Below are 19,122 nucleotides of genomic sequence, written 5' to 3'. Positions count from 1 at the left end.
ATATGCATTCTTAAGAAAATCTGACCAAACGTTCATCTGACAAATCCACAGTGTTGATCTCTGATAATTTCCATGGTCCTTAATTATTATTGTTCACTTTGTGACTTATTCTACAATGTACCAATATATGTCAGAGTGACAGCTATGTGTTATACGTACATCTATGCAGGTGTTATCTATGTATCATTTCAGAATCAACATCCTAAAAGATAGATTATAATTCACAGGTAAAACACAGAACTTGTCTCCATCACCTTAAAGTATATCTTTGTCAGAATGGTGTCCCAGTTCAATTTATTACAGTCCTAAAGAGAGACCGAAGACCAGAACAAATGCAAACACTCAGTAAATAAGCAATTAAAAATTCTAGTATAAAATAATAAATAACCGCTAAAGTCTATGATAAAATCCAGTCTGTCAATTATACAACTGGTCTAACTATATTAAAGTTACAATCCATAAACTGTGTGGCCCGTACTCAGTTTAATACTAAAAGGAAAAGTAATAAGGCAAAGGGTTTGCCACATTTGTTGTATAAAATAGCTATGGTGAATTAGACACGTGTGCTGTAATTATGGGCTGTTCATCCTTAAACAGCCATAGGTGTAGAAACAGCAGAATCTGAGACACAGCCTAGCCTGATTCATATTAGGATAGTTCTGACTTGATTTTTAATTACAATAGCTATTCTCAGATTTCTGTAGCTATTGTAAAGCAGTTAAGACAATTCAAAGTCTTCTTAGGATATAAAAGTTTACAAAATAATGGAAAACAGCTAACTGCTTGTTCTGGACATTTTCCTTTAAAAGACATCGAAGGAATCTGGGTTAAATTAGTAATGGGTATACTAATATGGGTATACGAAATAAAATCCTATTAAGGCAACTGTATCATCCATACTAATACTGTATGGATGATACAGTTGCCTTAAAAAGATTTTATTTTTTTCCTGGCATGAAGGTTAACCTTGGCGAGCAAAATATTTGTTAATATTTGGAATCAAAGAGCTGGCACAATTTCCATTTCAAAAAATGGGGAAGATTTCTGCCCAAGACAGTAAAGGGTTGGTTAAATAGATAATTTTATTCATTTATTCAACCTAGATGCCGCCTGATTCAAAACAAGGCCATTGAGATTGATACACAGATAGTCAAATCTGACATGGAGGTTTCCTGGACAGTTTTATATAGTACCTTCTAGGCTCTTGATGCTATCACTAACCTTTTCGCTGCCAAACCTTAAACTGTTAAGACGAATAAATGAGGGTATGGAAAGCTATCATATAGAAATGGAAAGTTCCAGGAAACTGCAATGTTCTGTTTTCTCTCTAGATCACACTGTCTCTCGGTGGTTTTCTAGAAATCAATTTGGCAAATCTAAACAAGTCAGCAAGAGCTGTTTAGTCTAAAACATGACAATTAGCATGGCCCAAATGAGACATAGAACATTTTAGACTTTTTAACAGCATTCAATTCCTAGAATGAAAACATGGGCACCCAGGATTAACTAACCTGTTATCAAAATCCTTTTTTCTTTCTTTCTTTCTTTTTTGTATAAAAATATTTATCTATTTAAGTATCAATTTGCAAGTAACAGTAGAAATTCAAAAGAGATATTTCAGCATGAACAATTTCCCCTTTATGATACCTTTCTTTTTAACAGTTTTCTTCATACGTGGATTTTAATTTGAGGTGGTTGTTTCCTTTTGTTTTCTCCCCTTTTCAAAGGATTGGATAGCTTTGGTCAAAGCCGCTGCAGTGGCAGCTGCGAAAAACAAAGCAGGAGTTAAGCCACGGACAAGTGCTAACAGTAATAAAGACAAAGAGGAGAGAAAGTGGTTTAAAGTACCTTCAAAGAAGGAAGAGACCTCAACCTCAGCAATTGTCCAGAAAGTCCAGAAGAAAGAAGAGCAGCCCACATCCAGCGAGACATTTGGTATATAAACTATATTTTATTTTTAAGGGAAAAACTATACTTTTCCCTTTAAAATATTTATTTGTTTAATGATTACATTTACCCATATCTTTTGGAGTATAAGACGCACCTGTTGTGACCCAGGCCCAAGTAGGTAGTAGGAAACTCAGTCTGTGAAAAAAACCAAACAACCTTTATTCAGACAGCTGAGAATTACTTCATTCCCAGCATAGTTCAACTAAATTAACACAAATTCCTCCCAACACAAATTCCTCAGTCCTATCGCAAACCTTGGTCCAATTAGGCAAACTGCCAAAGGCCTTTCTTGGCAAATGTTCAGAAGTCAAAGAAATAAATGCAAGACGTAGACGAAGCAGAAGACGAAGCTACCGAAGTTGTTTTCCGGCGAAACCCAAACGCCTTTGCTGGTTTGTTTTAAGCCTTATGGGAGGGCCAATCATCTCTTGGCCCTACTCCCGAGTTGTCCTCTTTGCTCAAGCTGCTCTTGCCTTCTGGCAGCTCTTCTCATGCGTGCATTAGGAACAGGCTCCTCCTGTTTCTTTGCCTCACTACTATCAGTCTCTGGAGGCTCTGGAGTCCACACCTCACTCCCCAATGGCCCTGGCCTCACATCAGTTTCATAGCTGTCCGACTTCGTTGCCAGCTTGGCAGGCTGCTGGCGGACCACAACACCACCAGAGTATAAGACGCACCTTAGTTTTGGGGGAGGAAAATAGGAAGAAAAAAATGCTGCCTACCAGGTATTCAACTGGCTCGTCCCAGCACATTAATTCACTCACTGGTTTTGAGGTTGGGGCTGGTTGGGGCTAAAAAACAGCTTCTAAAGCACAGCTGATCATCGGAGGGAGCAGCAATTCGAAAAGCAGGCAAAGCACGGAAGATCGCTGAGGTTGCATTGGGGCTGAAAAACAGCTTTAAAAGCACAGCTGATCCTCGGAAGGAGCTCTAGTGACTAAAGCAGTCAAAGCACAGAAGGGGCAAGAGAAAGCAGCAGCTGTTCTGGGTAGCCATTTTGGGCACCACGCGGGGTTACTTTTGGAGTATAAGACGCACCCAAATTTTCAGCCTCTTTTAGGAGGGAAAAAAAGTGTGTCTTATACTCCGAAAAATGTGGTATATGCTGCTGTGCTGCCCCACTTACTCACACACACGTCAGTGTGGTTTAGAGAGTTTATTAATGTTCCCCAGCAATTCCCTTCACCCAGCTCCGAACTGTCGCAAATAAATCCAGCCACAGGCAGGCCAAGGAGAGGCCACAAGGCAATGGCCAATAATCCCCCCCCCCCCAAAAAAAAACCATGGAAAATTGCTCCAACCAATAAATCCGCCAAACAAACCTAATCCACCAGGCCAAACTGAAATATACCCACAAGAGCTCACTTGGCAAGAGAAGTTCAAAGTCTCCAGAGTTCAGCAGGAAGCATGAGAAACAGACAGACTCAGACAGAAATCAAACATGTTGTTCACAGCAATGCCTCCTTCTGCCTGCAGTGATAAATAGCTTTCCGGTGCAGCTTATCAAGATGGGCAGGGCACAAGTAATCTGGCAGATCTCCGTTTCTTTTGACTTTTCTCTGCCTATGTGCACTCGGATCCCCCACAGAAGGCAGCTCCTCCTCCTCTTCACTGACCGTCCATCCCTGCAAACTCTCCCCAGCTTTTCAGACGTGACAGGAATGAGCTCACCCTCCCTTAAACCGACCTCCAAGGAAGAATCTGAGGAATCGTCCAAAGGAGACAACACAGCTGCCCATCTCACTGTTGAAGCAACTCTGGGTGGGCATATAAATTACATGTAGTCCATGACTTACGGCCACAACTGAACCCCAAATTTATGTTGCTCAGCAAGACAGTTAAATGAGTTTTGCCCCATTTTACATCCTTTCTTGCTTTGTTCATTGAATCATTCAGTTGGTAAGAAAATCTGGCTTCTCCCATTGGCTTTGCTTGTCAGAAGCCAGCTGGGACGGTTACAAATGATGATCACATGACACACAGACACGGGATTGGGCAGCTCTTATCAATATATGCCAGTTACCAAGCGTCCAAATTTGAATCACGTGACCATGAGGCTGCTGCAATGGTCATAAGGGTGAAAATGGGTCATCAATTACTTTTTCCCCCCAGTGCTGTTGTTACTTCAAACAGTCAGTGAATGAATGGTTGTAAGTCGAGGACAACCTGTTTTAATAAATAAACACATTGACGTTGGTCTATGATCCTATAATGGTGGTTGCTTATATGCTTGTTGTAGCTGTTTAACAGCAGGTTGCAAGCACAAACATCATCTGTTCTGCCTAATACCACCTGATGTTAATTAACTGGGCTTTTGAGAAATGCTTGGATGAATCTGTATGAAGTTCAAGCCATGATGTGATAAGGAGATTTTCATTCTATCTTTGTGAAATACTACTACGCTCTCTTTAATACACGAGTAGGCACGAAGATAAGAATTTGGGGCGAGCTTCTTGTATTCATATTTTTATCCTGCAAGGAGGGGAACATTAATTAAGGCTACTGTGACAAAGATAACATAGGAAATGTTGCTGCATTTGTGTACCTCTTCAGAAGACTTAGATGAAGATAGAGGCTTTGGAGATGAGATTTTTTTTTTATTTGAATTTATATCCCGCCCTTCTCCGAAGACTCAGGACGGCTTACATTGTGTTAAGCAATAGTCTCATCCATTTGTATATTATATACAAAATCAACTTTTATTGCCCCCAACAATCTGGGTCCTCATTTTACCTACCTTATAAAGGATGGTAGGCTGAGTCAACCTTGGGCCTGGTGGGACTTGAACTTGCAGTAATTGCAAGCAGCTGTCTTAATAACAGACTGCTTAGTTTGTTGAGCCACCAGAGGCCCATGGGGGGTGGGTACCCCCCAGTGCTTTACTCCTGAGAAATTGGTTGTTCTTGATGAGATCGTTCTAATAAGGTGCAGTTCCGGATTTCATGGCTTCCACTGACTTCATGCAGGTCATTTTAGAATGTACCCATGTCATGTCCTCGCTTTGGAGGACACATTTAAGGAATATGTTGGCAACTTGGAGGTTCTATGGGGTCCCCAGGTTGACATTGAATAGTCACAAAACCTCTGGATCAGATGGAACTTTCTGTCAGCTTTGGCTGTTAAAACAGGTGGTTTCCTACTTAGAAGAGAGAGCCCTTCGTTTTGCCATGCACTGGAAAGTTGGATTATTGGGGCGCACTGCTCTTGCTCTTCAGTCTTCATGCGCTCACAGGCTACCATCCGAAATTGCAGATAGTCCTTGGAAAAGATGACTCAGAATGCTCTGGGGAGAACAATGGAACATTCCGGAGCTCTCTAGAATTTACTGTCCTAGAATGATATCTGTTGCTCAGCCCTAATAATCAAATTATCTCCAGAGATTTGTGAAGGGATGCGGTGGCTCAGTGGCTAAGATGCTGAGCTTGTCGATCGAAAGATCGGCAGTTCAGCAGTTCGAATCCCTAGTGCCGCATAACAGGGGTGACCTCCCGTTACTTGTCCCAGCTTCTGCCAACCTAGCAGTTCTAAAGCATGTAAAAAATGCAAGTAGAAAAATAGGGACCACCTTTGGTGGGAAGGTAACAGCGTTCCGTGCACCTTTGGCGTTTAGTCATGCTGGCCACATGACCACGGAGACGTCTTCGGACAGCGCTGGCTCTTCAGCTTTGAAACGGAGATGAGCACCGCCCCTAGAGTCAGGAACGACTAGCACATACATGCGAGGGGAACCTTTACCTTTACCTTTATATTGTAAGTATTTACCCAGAGGTGCTTATATATGATTTCTTCTTCTTTTATGTAGGATTTCCTCTGGTGGATGTCCCAAAGATTGCCTTTGTACAGGCGGAGAATGCATTAGCACACAAGAGGAAAAACAATCTAGGCAACTCATTTCAAGCCAAGAGGGCTCGTCTTAACAAGATCACTGGTAAGTTCTCATTTCAGATCAGCTATGATGGTTGTTTAATCTGGGTCTCGCCTGAACAGTTTTAGGAACTAAGAACGTCTAGTCTAGTCTTCTCCCAAGCACCTGAAGAGAGAACAAGAAGCAATGGGTGGAAACTAATCGAGAGAAGCAATCTAGAAATAAAGAGAAATTTCCTGACAGTCAGAGCAATTCATCAGTGGAACAACTTGCCTCCAGAAGTTGTGGATGCTCCAACATTGGAAGTTTTTAAGAAGAGATTGGACAACCCTTTGTCTGAAGTGGTGTAGAGTTTCCTGCCTGAGCAGGGGGTCGGACTAGAATAGGGATGTCAAATTCGATTTCATTGAGGGTCGCATCCGGGTTGTGTTTGACCTTGTGGGGGGCATGGGGCATGGCTAGGCTGGGCGTGGCCAGGTTGATGTCACTTGTGGCAAGAGCTTCTGTGGTTGCCCTAGCTCTGTTTTTGCTAGTAGAGCCACTACGAGCTGGTCCTTCGCTGTTTCCAGGGTGGCCCTGTGGGCCAGATCTAAGCACCCTGCAGGCAGGATCTGCCCTGTGGGCCGTGAGTTTGACAACCCTGGACTAGATGACCTCCAAGGTCCCTTCCAACTCTCTTATTCTGCTCTGTTAACTCTCTACTTAAGCAGAAATATAAACAGTGTAACTATTTGCATTATAAATCCAGCAAGAGCCAGTTTACTTTAATGGTTAAATCTCTAAACCTAGAAACCAGGAGAGCATGAGTTCTAGTCCCCCCTTAGGCGTGAAAAACCAACTGGATGGCTCTGAGCCACTCCTCCTCAGCCCAACTCATCTGACAGATTTGTTGTTGTGGTTGGCAAGTTGTTATTCTAACTTGCATGGTTGCCCACCTGTCCTAGAAACTCTCGGCAGCAAACAAAGTAAAAACATGACATTCCATTAAACCAAAAGAGGAGGGGGGAAAAAAATCAAAACCATCATAAGTACATGCCAGTTGCCAAGTGTATGAATTTTGATCATGTGACTAGGGGCCTGCTGCAACAGTCATAAGTCTGAAAAGGTCGTAAGTCACTTTTTTCCCCAGTGCTGTAGTAACCAGCACTATAGTAACCAGACGCTATAGACCACTGCACACCAGAACAACTAGACACAAGAACAGTTTTTTCCCGAAGGCCATCACTCTGCTAAACAAATAATTCCCTCAACACTGTCAAACTATTTACTGAATCTGCACTACTATTAGAATAGAATAGAATTTTTAGAATATAATTTTTATTGGCCAAGTGTGATTGGACACACAAGGAATTTGTCTTGGTGCATATGCTCTCAGTGTACATAAAAGAAAAGATACGTTCATCAAGGTACAACATTTACAACACAATTGATGGTCAATATATCAATATAAATCATAAGGATTGCCAGCAACAAGTTATAGTCATACAGTCATAAATGGAAAGAGATTGGTGATGGGAACTATGAGAAGATTAATAGTAGTGCAGATTCAGTAAATAGTTTGACAGTGTTGATGGAATTATTTGTTTAGCAGAGTGATGGCCTTCGGGAAAAAACTGTTCTTGTGTCTAGTTGTTCTGGTGTGCAGTGCTCAATAGCTGCTTTTGAGGGTAGGAGTTGAAACAGTTTATGTCCAGGGTCTGTAAATATTTTCACGGCCCTCTTCTTGATTCGTGCAGTATACAGGTCCTCAGTGGAAGGCAGGTTGGTAGCAATTATTTTTTCTGCAGTTCTAATTATCCTCTGAAGTCTGTGTTTTTCTTGTTGGGTTGCAGAACCGAACCAGACAGTTATAGAGGTGCAAATGACAGACTCAATAATTCCTCTGTAGAACTGAATCAGCAGCTCCTTGGGCAGTTTGAGCTTACTGAGTTGGCGCAGAAAGAACATTCTTTGTTGTCCTTTTTAATGATGTTTTTGATGTTAGCTGTCCATTTTAGATCTTGCGATATGATAGAACCTAGAAATTTGAAGGTTTCTACTGTTGATACTGTGTTGTCTAGTATTGTGAGAGGTGGAAGTATGGAAGGGTTTCTCCTAAAGTCTACCACCATTTCTCCGGTTTTGAGTGTGTTCAGTTCCTGATTGTTTTGGTTGCACCACAAGGCTAGTCGTTCGACCTCTTGTCTATATGCGGATTCGTCATTGTCTCGAATGAAACCAATCACTGTTGTGTCATCTTAATCTTTTAATTATTATTATTATTATTTTTAATTTTAATTTTAATATTAATCTTAATATTGTGTCATATTAATCTTCTGATCGTTCCCATCACCAATCTCTCTCCACTTATGACTGTATGACTATAACTTGTTGCTGGCAATCCTTATGATTTATATTGATATATTGACCATCAATTGTGTTGTAAATGTTGTACCTTGATGAACGTATCTTTTCTTTTATGTACACTGAGAGCATATGCACCAAGACAAATTCCTTGTGTGTCCAATCACTCTTGGCCAATAAAATTCTATTCTAACTTTGAACAGTCACTCAACGAATGGTGGTAAGGGGGAGGGGGGAACCACCTGTACTGAGAATAAATACTCATATCTACCTGTAGGATCATCATCCTTCGCCAGACGCCACGGCGGTTATTTCAAAAGAGTCCTATTTTTGTGCTGTTTTTTTTTCCTTGTGCAGGATTGTTGGCATCCAAAGCTGTCTGGGCTGATGGTGCTGAAAAGAAAGAAGACCGCAAAGAAGCAGCTCCAGTCTTGGAGCAGGTATGAAATTGTAGAGTTGATTCTTTTCCGAGGGCCATTCTGGAACGTACTATGGGAAATACCAGATCTGTGATATTGTGAATATTGTCTTGCTAGGCAGAATCCGAGAGGGGCGCTAAAGAACGCTGTGTATGTATATAATATACCTCTGCATAAATGAAGGTCATGAAAGAAAATCTGTCGCTCCTGAAGGGTGCCTAACCCCAGAACCCAGTTTGAGTTTCTGTCTGGACTGGACTTCTGCCATTTGCCTTTTAGGTCAGAGAGTTGGATGTCTTAATTTATGGTTACTTTTCTTTTTAATCGTCTATGGCAGGGGTGTCAAACTCACGTTGTCATGGTGGTGTCATGTGACGTATCGGGACTTTTTTTTTCCCTTCGCTAAACCGGGCGTGGCCAGCGCGTGACGCATCCGGCAGTTTGACAGCCCTGGTCTATGGAGATTCTCAGTCATCCAGGTCATGGTTGTCCCAAAGGTGCTTTTTTTTTTCTTTCCCAAAAGGCAACTGGACTCTCTTGGGGTTTTTTCTTCTTCTTCTTGAAGACGTTTCTCTTCTCATCCAAGAAGCACCTTCAGTTTACGAAGGACAGAAGATGCTTCTCAGATGAGAAATGAAATGTTCTCAACGAAAAGCAAATAGTCCGGTTGCCTTTTGAAAAAAGCACCATGGGGATTTATTTTTAATTTTCATTAGCAAAACATTCCGAGAATCAAAACAAACAAAAGGAAAAACTGGATGTCCCTTCCCACATACTGTTACACTATAGCTGAAATAGTGCCAACAAGTGACTTAAAAGACCCTTGACGCAAACTGAAGTTGTGCTTTCACACATGGGGTTTTGACACCTACCAGAACTTCTTCTTCATAGAGAAGTTTCCTTTCTGTTGTAAGAATTGGTGGTTGTGAACGTATTTGTGTTTATGGAACTGTTCAATGAGCCATATTACTAACCCTCCTCCTCCACCTTCTCCTCCTCGGGTTAAGCTCTAGATTTTTAAATAAATATTAAAAAAGGAAACACATTAAAAAAACCTCTTGGGGATTTGGTTTTAGTTCACATCTAAAGCGGAGATGCCTGCATTCTCTTTCATTTTTCTGCTCCGTTGGATTTTCTCCTGCCTTGCATTTAATGCATAACTATGACTTCCAAGAACGGGGCTAGATGAGTTGAGTGTATGTACTAAGAGGATAGTTTGCTATTCTCAGTACATTGGAGTGGTTCCCAGGAAGTCACACCAATATTGAAATGTGAGTTTTGCAGATCTTATTCTGTAAGCCACATAATGTAAAAAAAATTTTTTTTTTTAAAATTAAAATTAAACGTGACTGGTCTTCTTGGACTTTAACTTGTAGACTGTTATTAACATGAGAGATTTAACAGCCTATAAAATATGAATTTGGAAACTCTGGATAGAAAACATAACCAAAGATAGAGAAAATTGGTACAGAAACAAAAATGGAATTTGAAATGGAAAGAAATTCATTGTCTGAATGAAAGAAATAATAGTTGATTAATGAGAAGTCAGAAAGATATAACATTTTTTTTAGCTTTTAGCCAACCATGGCATGGTTCCATCCAAGTATCAGTTATAGGTCTTTTAATTATACATACTTAGACAAAACTCTAGTTCTATTTTTAAACCTGAAGTTGTAACCATAATTTAAGTGGGTTTTCAAATGATGGTTATAAAGAAAAGACATTTGGTTAATACCGGTGTGTGTAGAGCCCAAATCATGGTTTATTCTGGGAGGATCCAAAATCCGGGCTGAAAATTTGTTTTCGAAGGCATAAATAATTTTTTAAGGAATTAGTGGCTTCATACTGCCAGTCTGCCTACAGCTAAACATTGATGGTTAAAAAGACATAATGAAAAGAAATTCAGATTGTCTCCTCTGGTTGTTAATTTCTCTTCCTGCCTTCTGGTTTACAATATCTTAAACCTAAACCCTCAGGTTACATGTCACAGGTACAGTAGTGACTTAATTGTGTTGTTAGGATCCAGCCTTGTGTTTACTTTTGAACAATATCTGCTTAGATTAACTAATTTTCATTAAGGTTCTTTCTCATGTTTAATTTTGTCCTTGTTAAAAGAGGTTTAAGCACCTTATTAGAACAAGTTTTCAAAACCTTGTTTTAAATAATTTTGTAACTTTGAAAGTAATGGTTTCTGTAGTGATGTCTTTCACACGTGAAGATGAACAATAAAATCATTTATTTACAAGCTATGGCTCTAATTAATTTCTGGCAATTTTCTTACCAAGCTTTAGCTGTGGTTCTAGAGTCTTCCAGTTGTTTCGCATGAACAAATGATGCTCAGTGGACATACATAACCGGTCCAGGGAATAGCATGGGTGACAATTGAATGGAATGTTTGCTCCACCAGTCTTTACATCATATTTCCATTACATTGAACCTAGCAAGGACATTGAACCAGAACCACATTCTGTCTCTATCAAGCACAACACTAATCCTATTGTGATTGGGGCAGTTTCTTTGCATAATCCATGCACATGGCTAGAACTGCTTTGCCTTGTTTATCTAGTCACCCGTGCCTAACATCCATCTTTTGATGCAAAAAGTTCCAGCCTGGAGAACACGGTTTTGATCACGAATTTGATTCTTATTATGAAAGTTTGCTTGTTTTGTTTTTAATGCAAAGGCAAATGCTTCCTGAATTTTCCCCAATTGCTTTAATGACATGTTTACTGGTACAATATTTACCTCTGCTAGATGAAAGTGTTTTGAACTGTCTTGTGTGGGATAGCTCTCTAGACATGTATGTCAAATGCTGGTATTTGTAAATTGAGGTCATGTTGATATGACAATTCATTTATCTGTGTTGAACAAAACAGATGTGGGAGGGGGATTACATTTTGAAAAAAAAACATGCTTTGCTTTTCTGACTTGATAAGATGACGCTTGTTTTGTTATTGCTTTTCATTGACCAAATTTTGTGATGCTTAAGACAGCTCATGTGTAGGTGATACACAGATTATGTGCTAAAATACAGAATATAGTTGACAGTTTAAAAACAAATTAACTAACTAAAGGGACCCTGCCAGCCTCTTCATGTCTTGTATTCAGACTGACCTACATACGTGGGAATTTGTGGATTTTAATAATCACTCATGTAATGTTAAGATTTTGAATCTAGCAATCAGCAAGTTGTATAACACATCAGAGATTTATAATCGCAACCGCTTGATTGTGCTTTTAAAGAAATATTGTAGAAATTCCTGATACGGAAATATGGCAAAATTTGTTCAAGTCAAAGAGATAATTAGTATGTTTGGAAGAATTACGGTGTTCAGTCAGTAAGAATGAAGAGAGGTGTATGGCTTCACATCCCGATCCAGAGATCAACACAAAGTATAAATTGCAGATGGAAGGATTTTCTTCAGACATGGAAGAAATCTCCTTTCTTTTCCACCTGCTGATGTTCAAGAACATTATTTCTCTGTGAAGTGAAGGGGGAGATGTTGACAGAAGAGGCCTACAATATGTCACATCCCCCCAGCTTCTGAGGAGATCACTGGATTGGGATGATGGTCTTTGGCTGAGTCCCTTTTTAAATATTAAAATGCTTAATTGAAATTTTTCTTTCCTTCTGAAAAAAATGTTTAAATGCTAAAGTTGCTTTTATAAAAAAAAATCAAAAATAGAATGCAAGAGCTGCAGTGAAGAAAATGCAATAAAAGTATCAATTTCTTATTATTTATTCAGGAGATATCACCTAAGCCTCAAAGTCAGAAAAAAAATGAAGCTGATATTAGCAGTTCTGCCAACATTCAGAAATCGGCACTGCTGCCCTCCAACTTGTCTTCAGGAAAGTCTCGCAGCAAGAAATGCAAACAAGAATCTGGAGATTCTGCAGGGTGTCTAAAGCCCCTTAAAACACCATTTTCCCCAGAGTTAATACAAGTGGAGGATTTGACCTTGATCTCCCAGCTTCCTTCTTCTGGGATAAATAAAACTAGTGAGCACAGACGTTTTAAAACATAACCGTAATTGAGAAGTCATCATTGGTGGGTGGTGGGTGTTTTGTTTGAATATGACTTGTTGATCATGAGTAGATTTTTTTGAAAAAGAAAGAAAGAAAGAAAGAAACAGGACTTCAAGGAAGGTATGTCATGGAGTCTAACAGTATTGTAATTCAATTCACCAGAAAAAAAATATATATGCAAGAAATAGAGATTTCTTGTACCTTTAACATCTGAGGAACAGAAGAAAATTTAAAGCAACCAACTGGTCTTCCAATCTGAAAGATTTCCTTGTCCTGTTGACTGGAATCCTCTCCCCTCCCCTCCCCTCCTCCAATTTGAAAGATTTCCTTCTCCTGTTGACTGGAATCCTCCCCTCCTCCCCATCTCTCCTCTTTTTCCTCTCTTCCCCCTCAGTTTTTCCCAAATTATACCAGGTGACTGATTCAAGACTGATTTTTGATTTTGTTCCTCTTGAGCACACAGTTTGAAATTGCAGGGCAGAATCCTTCTCTGCAGTGACACAACGCCACAACAAACTGCACAGAACAGCAAAGCCTTCGTGATCCGCTGATTAAAGAAAGAGGAGAAGAAGGAGAGCTTTTCCTATCTTTTTGTAGCCCATCCTATATTCTTCTAGCACGACAAACCAACTCCCTTATTTTCTCGGTTACTGGTTAACAGGCAGCAGTATTCCGCTTTTGAGATAAAGATCCAAAAGTTGCTTTCTGAGACGAGACCCAGGAATGCATCCCTTGAAATCTCTTTACCATTTTAGAAGATGTCTAAGCATGTTCAGCATCAACAAAAAAAGAGGATTATTATTTTTTTTTTGCTCCTTTCCTCGTATCCAACTTCAGAACATCTTCCCTTGTCCAAAGGTTTAATCCTTTCTCACCTATAGATTATCGGATGTTGGGAAGGGAGGTGTTTTTTGGTTTTGTGAAATAGCAGCCTAAACCTTTTACTTTGCTGCCCCCCAAAAAATGGTAAAATGAAGAATCAGAAGAGCTGTTTCCTTGGGCTGCCTTCTAACTGTCACACACTGAAAGAAAACTCAAGATATGATCCAAACAGAAGTATGTACAAATCCAATTGATTCAGAGAGAATATTTTCATTTAACAGGGTAGGGAATAAGAAACAGCTAACCTAAACAAAAGTTATCCCCCCCCAAAATATGAGAAAACATTCATTGACCATTACATCCCCAGTAGATACAACATCACATAAATCTGTAAGTAACCTTTCCTGAGGATGATTTGAGTCTATTTTAAATAGGGAAATGGAGAGATTAAATTTTTTTTTAAAAAAAGCTCCATTTAATAATTAAAACTTGTTTTGCATTGGATGGTTTCCACTGCTTCCTCCTTTTCTTTGATTTTTTGTGTGTTTTGAAGTCAAGATCCTTTTTAAATAGTTTCTGGCGTGAAACTTTATGGACCATATTTCATTAAGGAAAAAAAAACACTTTTATTTGGAGCGCTTTGCAAGTGTGCTTTAAGCTTCAAACTATTTGAAATGGGATGCTCTGTGTGCCATTTTAAATAATAAAATATCTTAGCTTCAGTAATTAGGGACTGCAAGGTACACCTCTGAAGTGATCTTCATGACTGCACATGCATGAAAATTAATTACTTTGCTTTAAGTCTCTCCAAAAGCTTCAGGTCCAATTGTATTTCATAGAAGGGGTAAACCTTTCCCATTAAATTAATGTGATTGTCTAATTTTGTCTGGATGGAACTCTTAACCACAATCATAATTTATTTCTCCCCATAGGCAAATTCTAGAAGTGGGTTGTCTGTCTCTGTGGGGAAAGAACTTATGAATAATTGCATAAATAAATATTACTTATAAATAAAGGTGGTCCTCGACTTAAAGCACAATTGAGCCCAAAATCTCTGTGGTTAATAAGTGAGACATTTGCTAAGTGAGTTTTGACCCATTTTACGACCTTTCTTACTCTAGTTGTTAAGTGAATCGGTGCAAGCCGGTTGTTAAGTGAATCTGGCTTCCCCATTGACTTTGCTTGTCAAAAGGTTGCATGACCTTGAGATACAGCAACGGTCATAAGTCTGAACCAGTTGTCAAACATCTAAATTTTGATCATGTGACTATCGGGATGCTGAAAAGGTGGTAATTGAAAAAGGTCATAAGTCACTTTTTTCAGTGGCATTGTAACTGAACGGTCACTAAATGAACTGTTGTAAGTTGAGGACTACCTGTACAAGATCATATCAAAAATTTTAGTAGATATTAAACATTGCAACAGTTCACAGCTATGCTATGAAAGACCAAATACTAAAAAATATAGCCAGCAATCCAATAATTGATTTTGCCGATAGTAGTTTAGTCATTGCAAAAGATGCCAGCTGCTTAAAAGCTGAAGGTAATCATACATCAGGTTACAGCTAATAACTTAATTTGTTAGATATAGCGAAATGCTGAAGCAGATTGGAGGCAATTCATCAAAATAAACATTGAATGCAACAGAGCAGTAATTGAAAAGCAACGATTAAACCATCTAATATCCATAATACAGATTTAAGCAGTATAACAGTAATATCCTTACTGACAGCTAACAGCCTAGACTGTCTACAGTCTGTCAGCAAAATGATTGATTAACACACACACACACACACACACTGCTTCTAGAAGCCCTGCATTCAGCATACATAGTTGTTGTTTTTTTAATTTTGGGTCTGGATGTGTATCATTCTGTCCTTGATTTGGTATGCTGGTAAAAAGGGTATGTATTGTTTTTACAACACCCTTCAGTTTCCTTCAAGAGTTAAAAAGAGAGACATTATATAAGCCAACTCGATTAGATGTCTTCATACTACTCGTGGCCTTTTGTGTCAACCCGGCTTCAGATAATCTTATTTTCCCGTGATTATTTTCACAAATATTTTTTTAGCGATTGCTCCTGTGCTATTACTCTCAAAAGCCTTCCTAGTCAGTTTTATCTTTCCCGCCACTTTTGTTTTTGTTTTTTTGTTTTTTAAAGAGGCGAATTATAGACGGATCAGAACTATTTCAAACAACAGCCTGATGAGGACACCCTTAAAAAAAGATGATCGCGTGAGACATCTAGTTTTGTCTGCTTCAGCCACGACATTGCGAAGTCTCTTTTTAGGTGGATCGCAGCCGGTGAAGATCCTTAGAGCCTTCAAAAATAGCCACGGGAGATGAAGATTTGCAGCACTTTGAGACAGATTTCATTGCTTCCTGATTCTCTAGAAAAATGTCTTCCTCCCTCTCTCTGTCTCTCTCTCTCCAGTCATTCATGGCAAAGGGTTCTCCATCCATGCCCCAAATGAACCCACACACGTTACTGGAGGGTAATGTATTTCCTTGTTAATACAAAACGAGACAGGAACCAAGCATTTAAAATAATGCCTTCAGCCGAAGTTGCCTGTCTTAACAAGAGCGTCTGGCTAGTGAGCCAGCCCTTTGCCACACATGGGGTATAACTTAACAACTCTTAGAACACAATGCTTGTCTGTTAATACTGCATTCTTTCTTTTGTGTAGTTCCCAATCTTGCTCATGTATCCCTTGAGAAGCATGGACTAAGTCTTCCTCTTGACTTAAGCAGTAACTTGGATGTCTCAGCCTTGTTCCCTGGGGAGGCTGCCCTCTATAGCAAACAGCCCAATCAGGAGAAGGAAGAGAACCAAATTATTAGATGCCATCTTTCCAGAACAGGAACCGATGGCAGAATAGCTCCGGTGGCCCCAGGTAAAATAATCTGTCAACCTTTTTCAAGTGTGTTAAACATGCATGTGCATTTTCATGGACTCTGATACCTATGTATGCTTCGATGGCATATCTAGAAAATGCAACGTGTGCGTGTATGTTTGTTTGCAAACTTCTGTATATGTCCAGTTCATTCCCCAGGAAACACAAACAAGTTTGAGGTGATATTGGTGCCCAATCCTTGTATATTGTTCTGTAAGAAAAGGATAGTTATTTTAATTTGCAGTTATAATTAAGATTGGACAACTCCGTTGTAGCTAGCCTTCGTCTTGCTACTGTATTCAGTTCTATGTGGAAATAACAGCCTTTAGGCTGTTTTTAATTTTTTAGTCCTTGATTTTATGTAGATTTTCCTAGAGTTAATAATGCACATTGGTTAATAATGCACCTTTCAGGTCCAAGATGTATAAATGACCTAATCAAAACATATAGATTAGATTCAACACGTAAAGGTTGGTTTGGGTTTAACATGCTGTATGATTTCACACAACTTGCCTTATAAATGATATTTTATGGTTTGGCGTGTTTTAACTCAAATCATAAATGTATGTCTTAATGTGTCAGCTTCTTCTTATGAGATAGCAAGGAATCATTGCCGATCTTTCCAGAAAAAAAATAATCATTGAACAGAAACTACATTTTGTTTTTGGAAATAATATGACTAAAATTTAGATGCATCTGTGCCGTCTTTGACTCTACAGGAACACTGAAAATTGAGAGGAAACCAAAATTGGAAGAAAGAGCCTCATCTTTGCTTGGTAGGAACATAAAATTAAGAACGTTCATGGTAATCTTTTTTATCTTTTTTTAAAAAAAATTATCTGTATCACTTAGAAATGACCTGTTTTTAATGATTTGATAGTTTTGTTTCTTCAAGTTATTTTTGAGGCGTTGAATCATATTAAACGGAAAATATAAGAACTGAGATTATTTTATAATTCCAAAATTGGTTCAGTTGCTAAACAGATACGATTACTAATTATTGGACTTGTATTTTTTGATGCCAAAATGCCACTGAAATTATGTCTTTTATATTGAATTCATTCACCCTGTCATTCTTAAAAAGTGCCAGTTTTGTGCAAACATATATGATGCTAAGATGAAAAAAAATGAACAAAGCACATTCGTGCTATGTATAAATTGGGCTATTTTCATACTTGACTATATTTTACTGCACTATAAATCTGAGCTCCTAGATTAAAATTTCACATTTCCCTTCTTTCCCCAGTGTGTCTCCACTGCTCAAATCTACTTTTATCCACTTGATCAATCAGTTTTGTTTTTTCCCCAGGCAGGATATTGATACTAGATGACAATTATTTTGAGCGAGTTAGATTCTTTCAAATTAAAACCATCCTTCATTTGCAATGCAGGTAAAAAGAAGGAGAAGGAGAGGAAAGAGAAGAAGGAAAAAGATCTGAAGTCAAAACAGAAGAAGAAGAAAAAGAAAAAGAAGAAATCAAAACAGCATGGTATACCCAACATACAAACAAACGGGCAAAATGTATCCCTGCGGTTGCTCTCATACGGTGATGCGTTTGATTTTAAAGCAAGTGTTCATAAAATCCCCCAAAGGTTGCTTTAAAATGTGCAACCTGCCGACTAGTTTTACCTGTTTTCCAGTGTGCACCTTGTCCTTTTCCTCTGACATGTCCTCTCTGAACAGCAGTGGGTGCTCCACTTCATCTCTGCTGAGTCTTTCATGTATTTGATGGTTATCGGAAAAGCTTGAAAGACCTTTTTCTGGGCACTCATAAAAGTGAAAGTGTATGATTTACTTGACTGATTATGCAGCATGCAGGCCTCTTGTTTTTCTCTCCTGAAATCCGGGTATTTATTATAGCCAACGTTCTCTTGCCATCTGCTCTGATTCTAAGAAGCTTATAAGATGTAAACTTTGAACAGCAAGATGGCAACGGGCACATCCCAGAGGTCTGTTGTTATTTGAAAAGCATGAACAGGGAAGTGAGAATCGATTCAAACTTCCACTGTTTATTAGTTCTTCGAATATAAATTACAAGACAGGCTAAACCATGATTTGATTCGACCTAGCATGTCTTTAGCAGGTGAGCCACACTTTAAATGGTGCTTAAGCCAGAACTTCAATTGTTACCCATGGTTTGTAGAACATTTTCATATTTAACTAAGGTTTTGTGTATGATGGAGATGGAGATTTCCCTGTTATTAACTTCCTTTTTACAGTTTCTGGACCCAGAGACAGGAGATAAGACATGCCTGCAAAATGAGACTTCTATATCACAAAGCCATTTTGGCTTTTTTTTTTTTAAAGAATTTCCCTTGCGGTTGTCTATGGAGATTCTCAGTCATCCAGTCATGGTTATCCCAAAGATCTTTTTTTAAAAGGCAACTGGGCTTTCTTTGCTTTTGCTTGAAGATATTTCACTTCTTATCCAAAAAGCTTCTTCAGACCTGAAGAAAGATTCTCTGGCGGTTGTGCACAATCAGGAAATCAGAACACCAAGAGAAGAGGAGTACCCAAATTTCTCCATGAATGGCAGCCCTGATTGTGGACCACTGCAGATTTTGTCACTATTTTTCAGTACGATTTGGAGGGAGGGAGGGAAGGAAAGGAGGGAAGGAAGGAAGGAAAAGAGGAAAAAAAGAGTCATTCATTGCCAAGATGGCAGAATATTGGCCACCAGGAAGGAAAACTGGGAAGCTATGGCTGATAGGATCCAATCTGGGTCGGTATCTTCCAAACTTTTGGACTTGTGGTGGAGCCCATCTTCAGGGAACTTCTCTCCAGCCTACAAAAGATGGGCTT

General features: G+C 39.1%; 1 protein-coding gene across 3 annotated transcripts in view; it reads left to right on the top strand.

Annotated features, from left to right (window-relative positions):
- PHF20L1 (PHD finger protein 20 like 1) overlaps positions 1-19,122 on the top strand; it is a 66,186-nt gene that overhangs the window by 29,264 nt on the left and 17,800 nt on the right. For all 3 annotated transcript variants that reach the window (XM_058174536.1, XM_058174535.1, XM_058174537.1), the window contains 7 exons: positions 1,728-1,935; positions 5,753-5,878; positions 8,516-8,598; positions 12,325-12,577; positions 16,113-16,319; positions 17,039-17,095; positions 17,711-17,809. In XM_058174536.1, coding sequence (XP_058030519.1) covers positions 1,728-1,935; positions 5,753-5,878; positions 8,516-8,598; positions 12,325-12,577; positions 16,113-16,319; positions 17,039-17,095; positions 17,711-17,809 — 1,033 coding nt within the window. The remainder of the gene's footprint in view (positions 1-1,727; positions 1,936-5,752; positions 5,879-8,515; positions 8,599-12,324; positions 12,578-16,112; positions 16,320-17,038; positions 17,096-17,710; positions 17,810-19,122) is intronic.

Source organism: Ahaetulla prasina, chromosome 3 (genome assembly GCF_028640845.1).
Source record: "Ahaetulla prasina isolate Xishuangbanna chromosome 3, ASM2864084v1, whole genome shotgun sequence".
NCBI classification, from domain to species: Eukaryota; Metazoa; Chordata; class Lepidosauria; order Squamata; family Colubridae; genus Ahaetulla; species Ahaetulla prasina.
The sequence above is the reverse complement of the archived record's forward strand: the minus strand, read 5'-3'. Positions and strand labels throughout refer to the sequence as shown.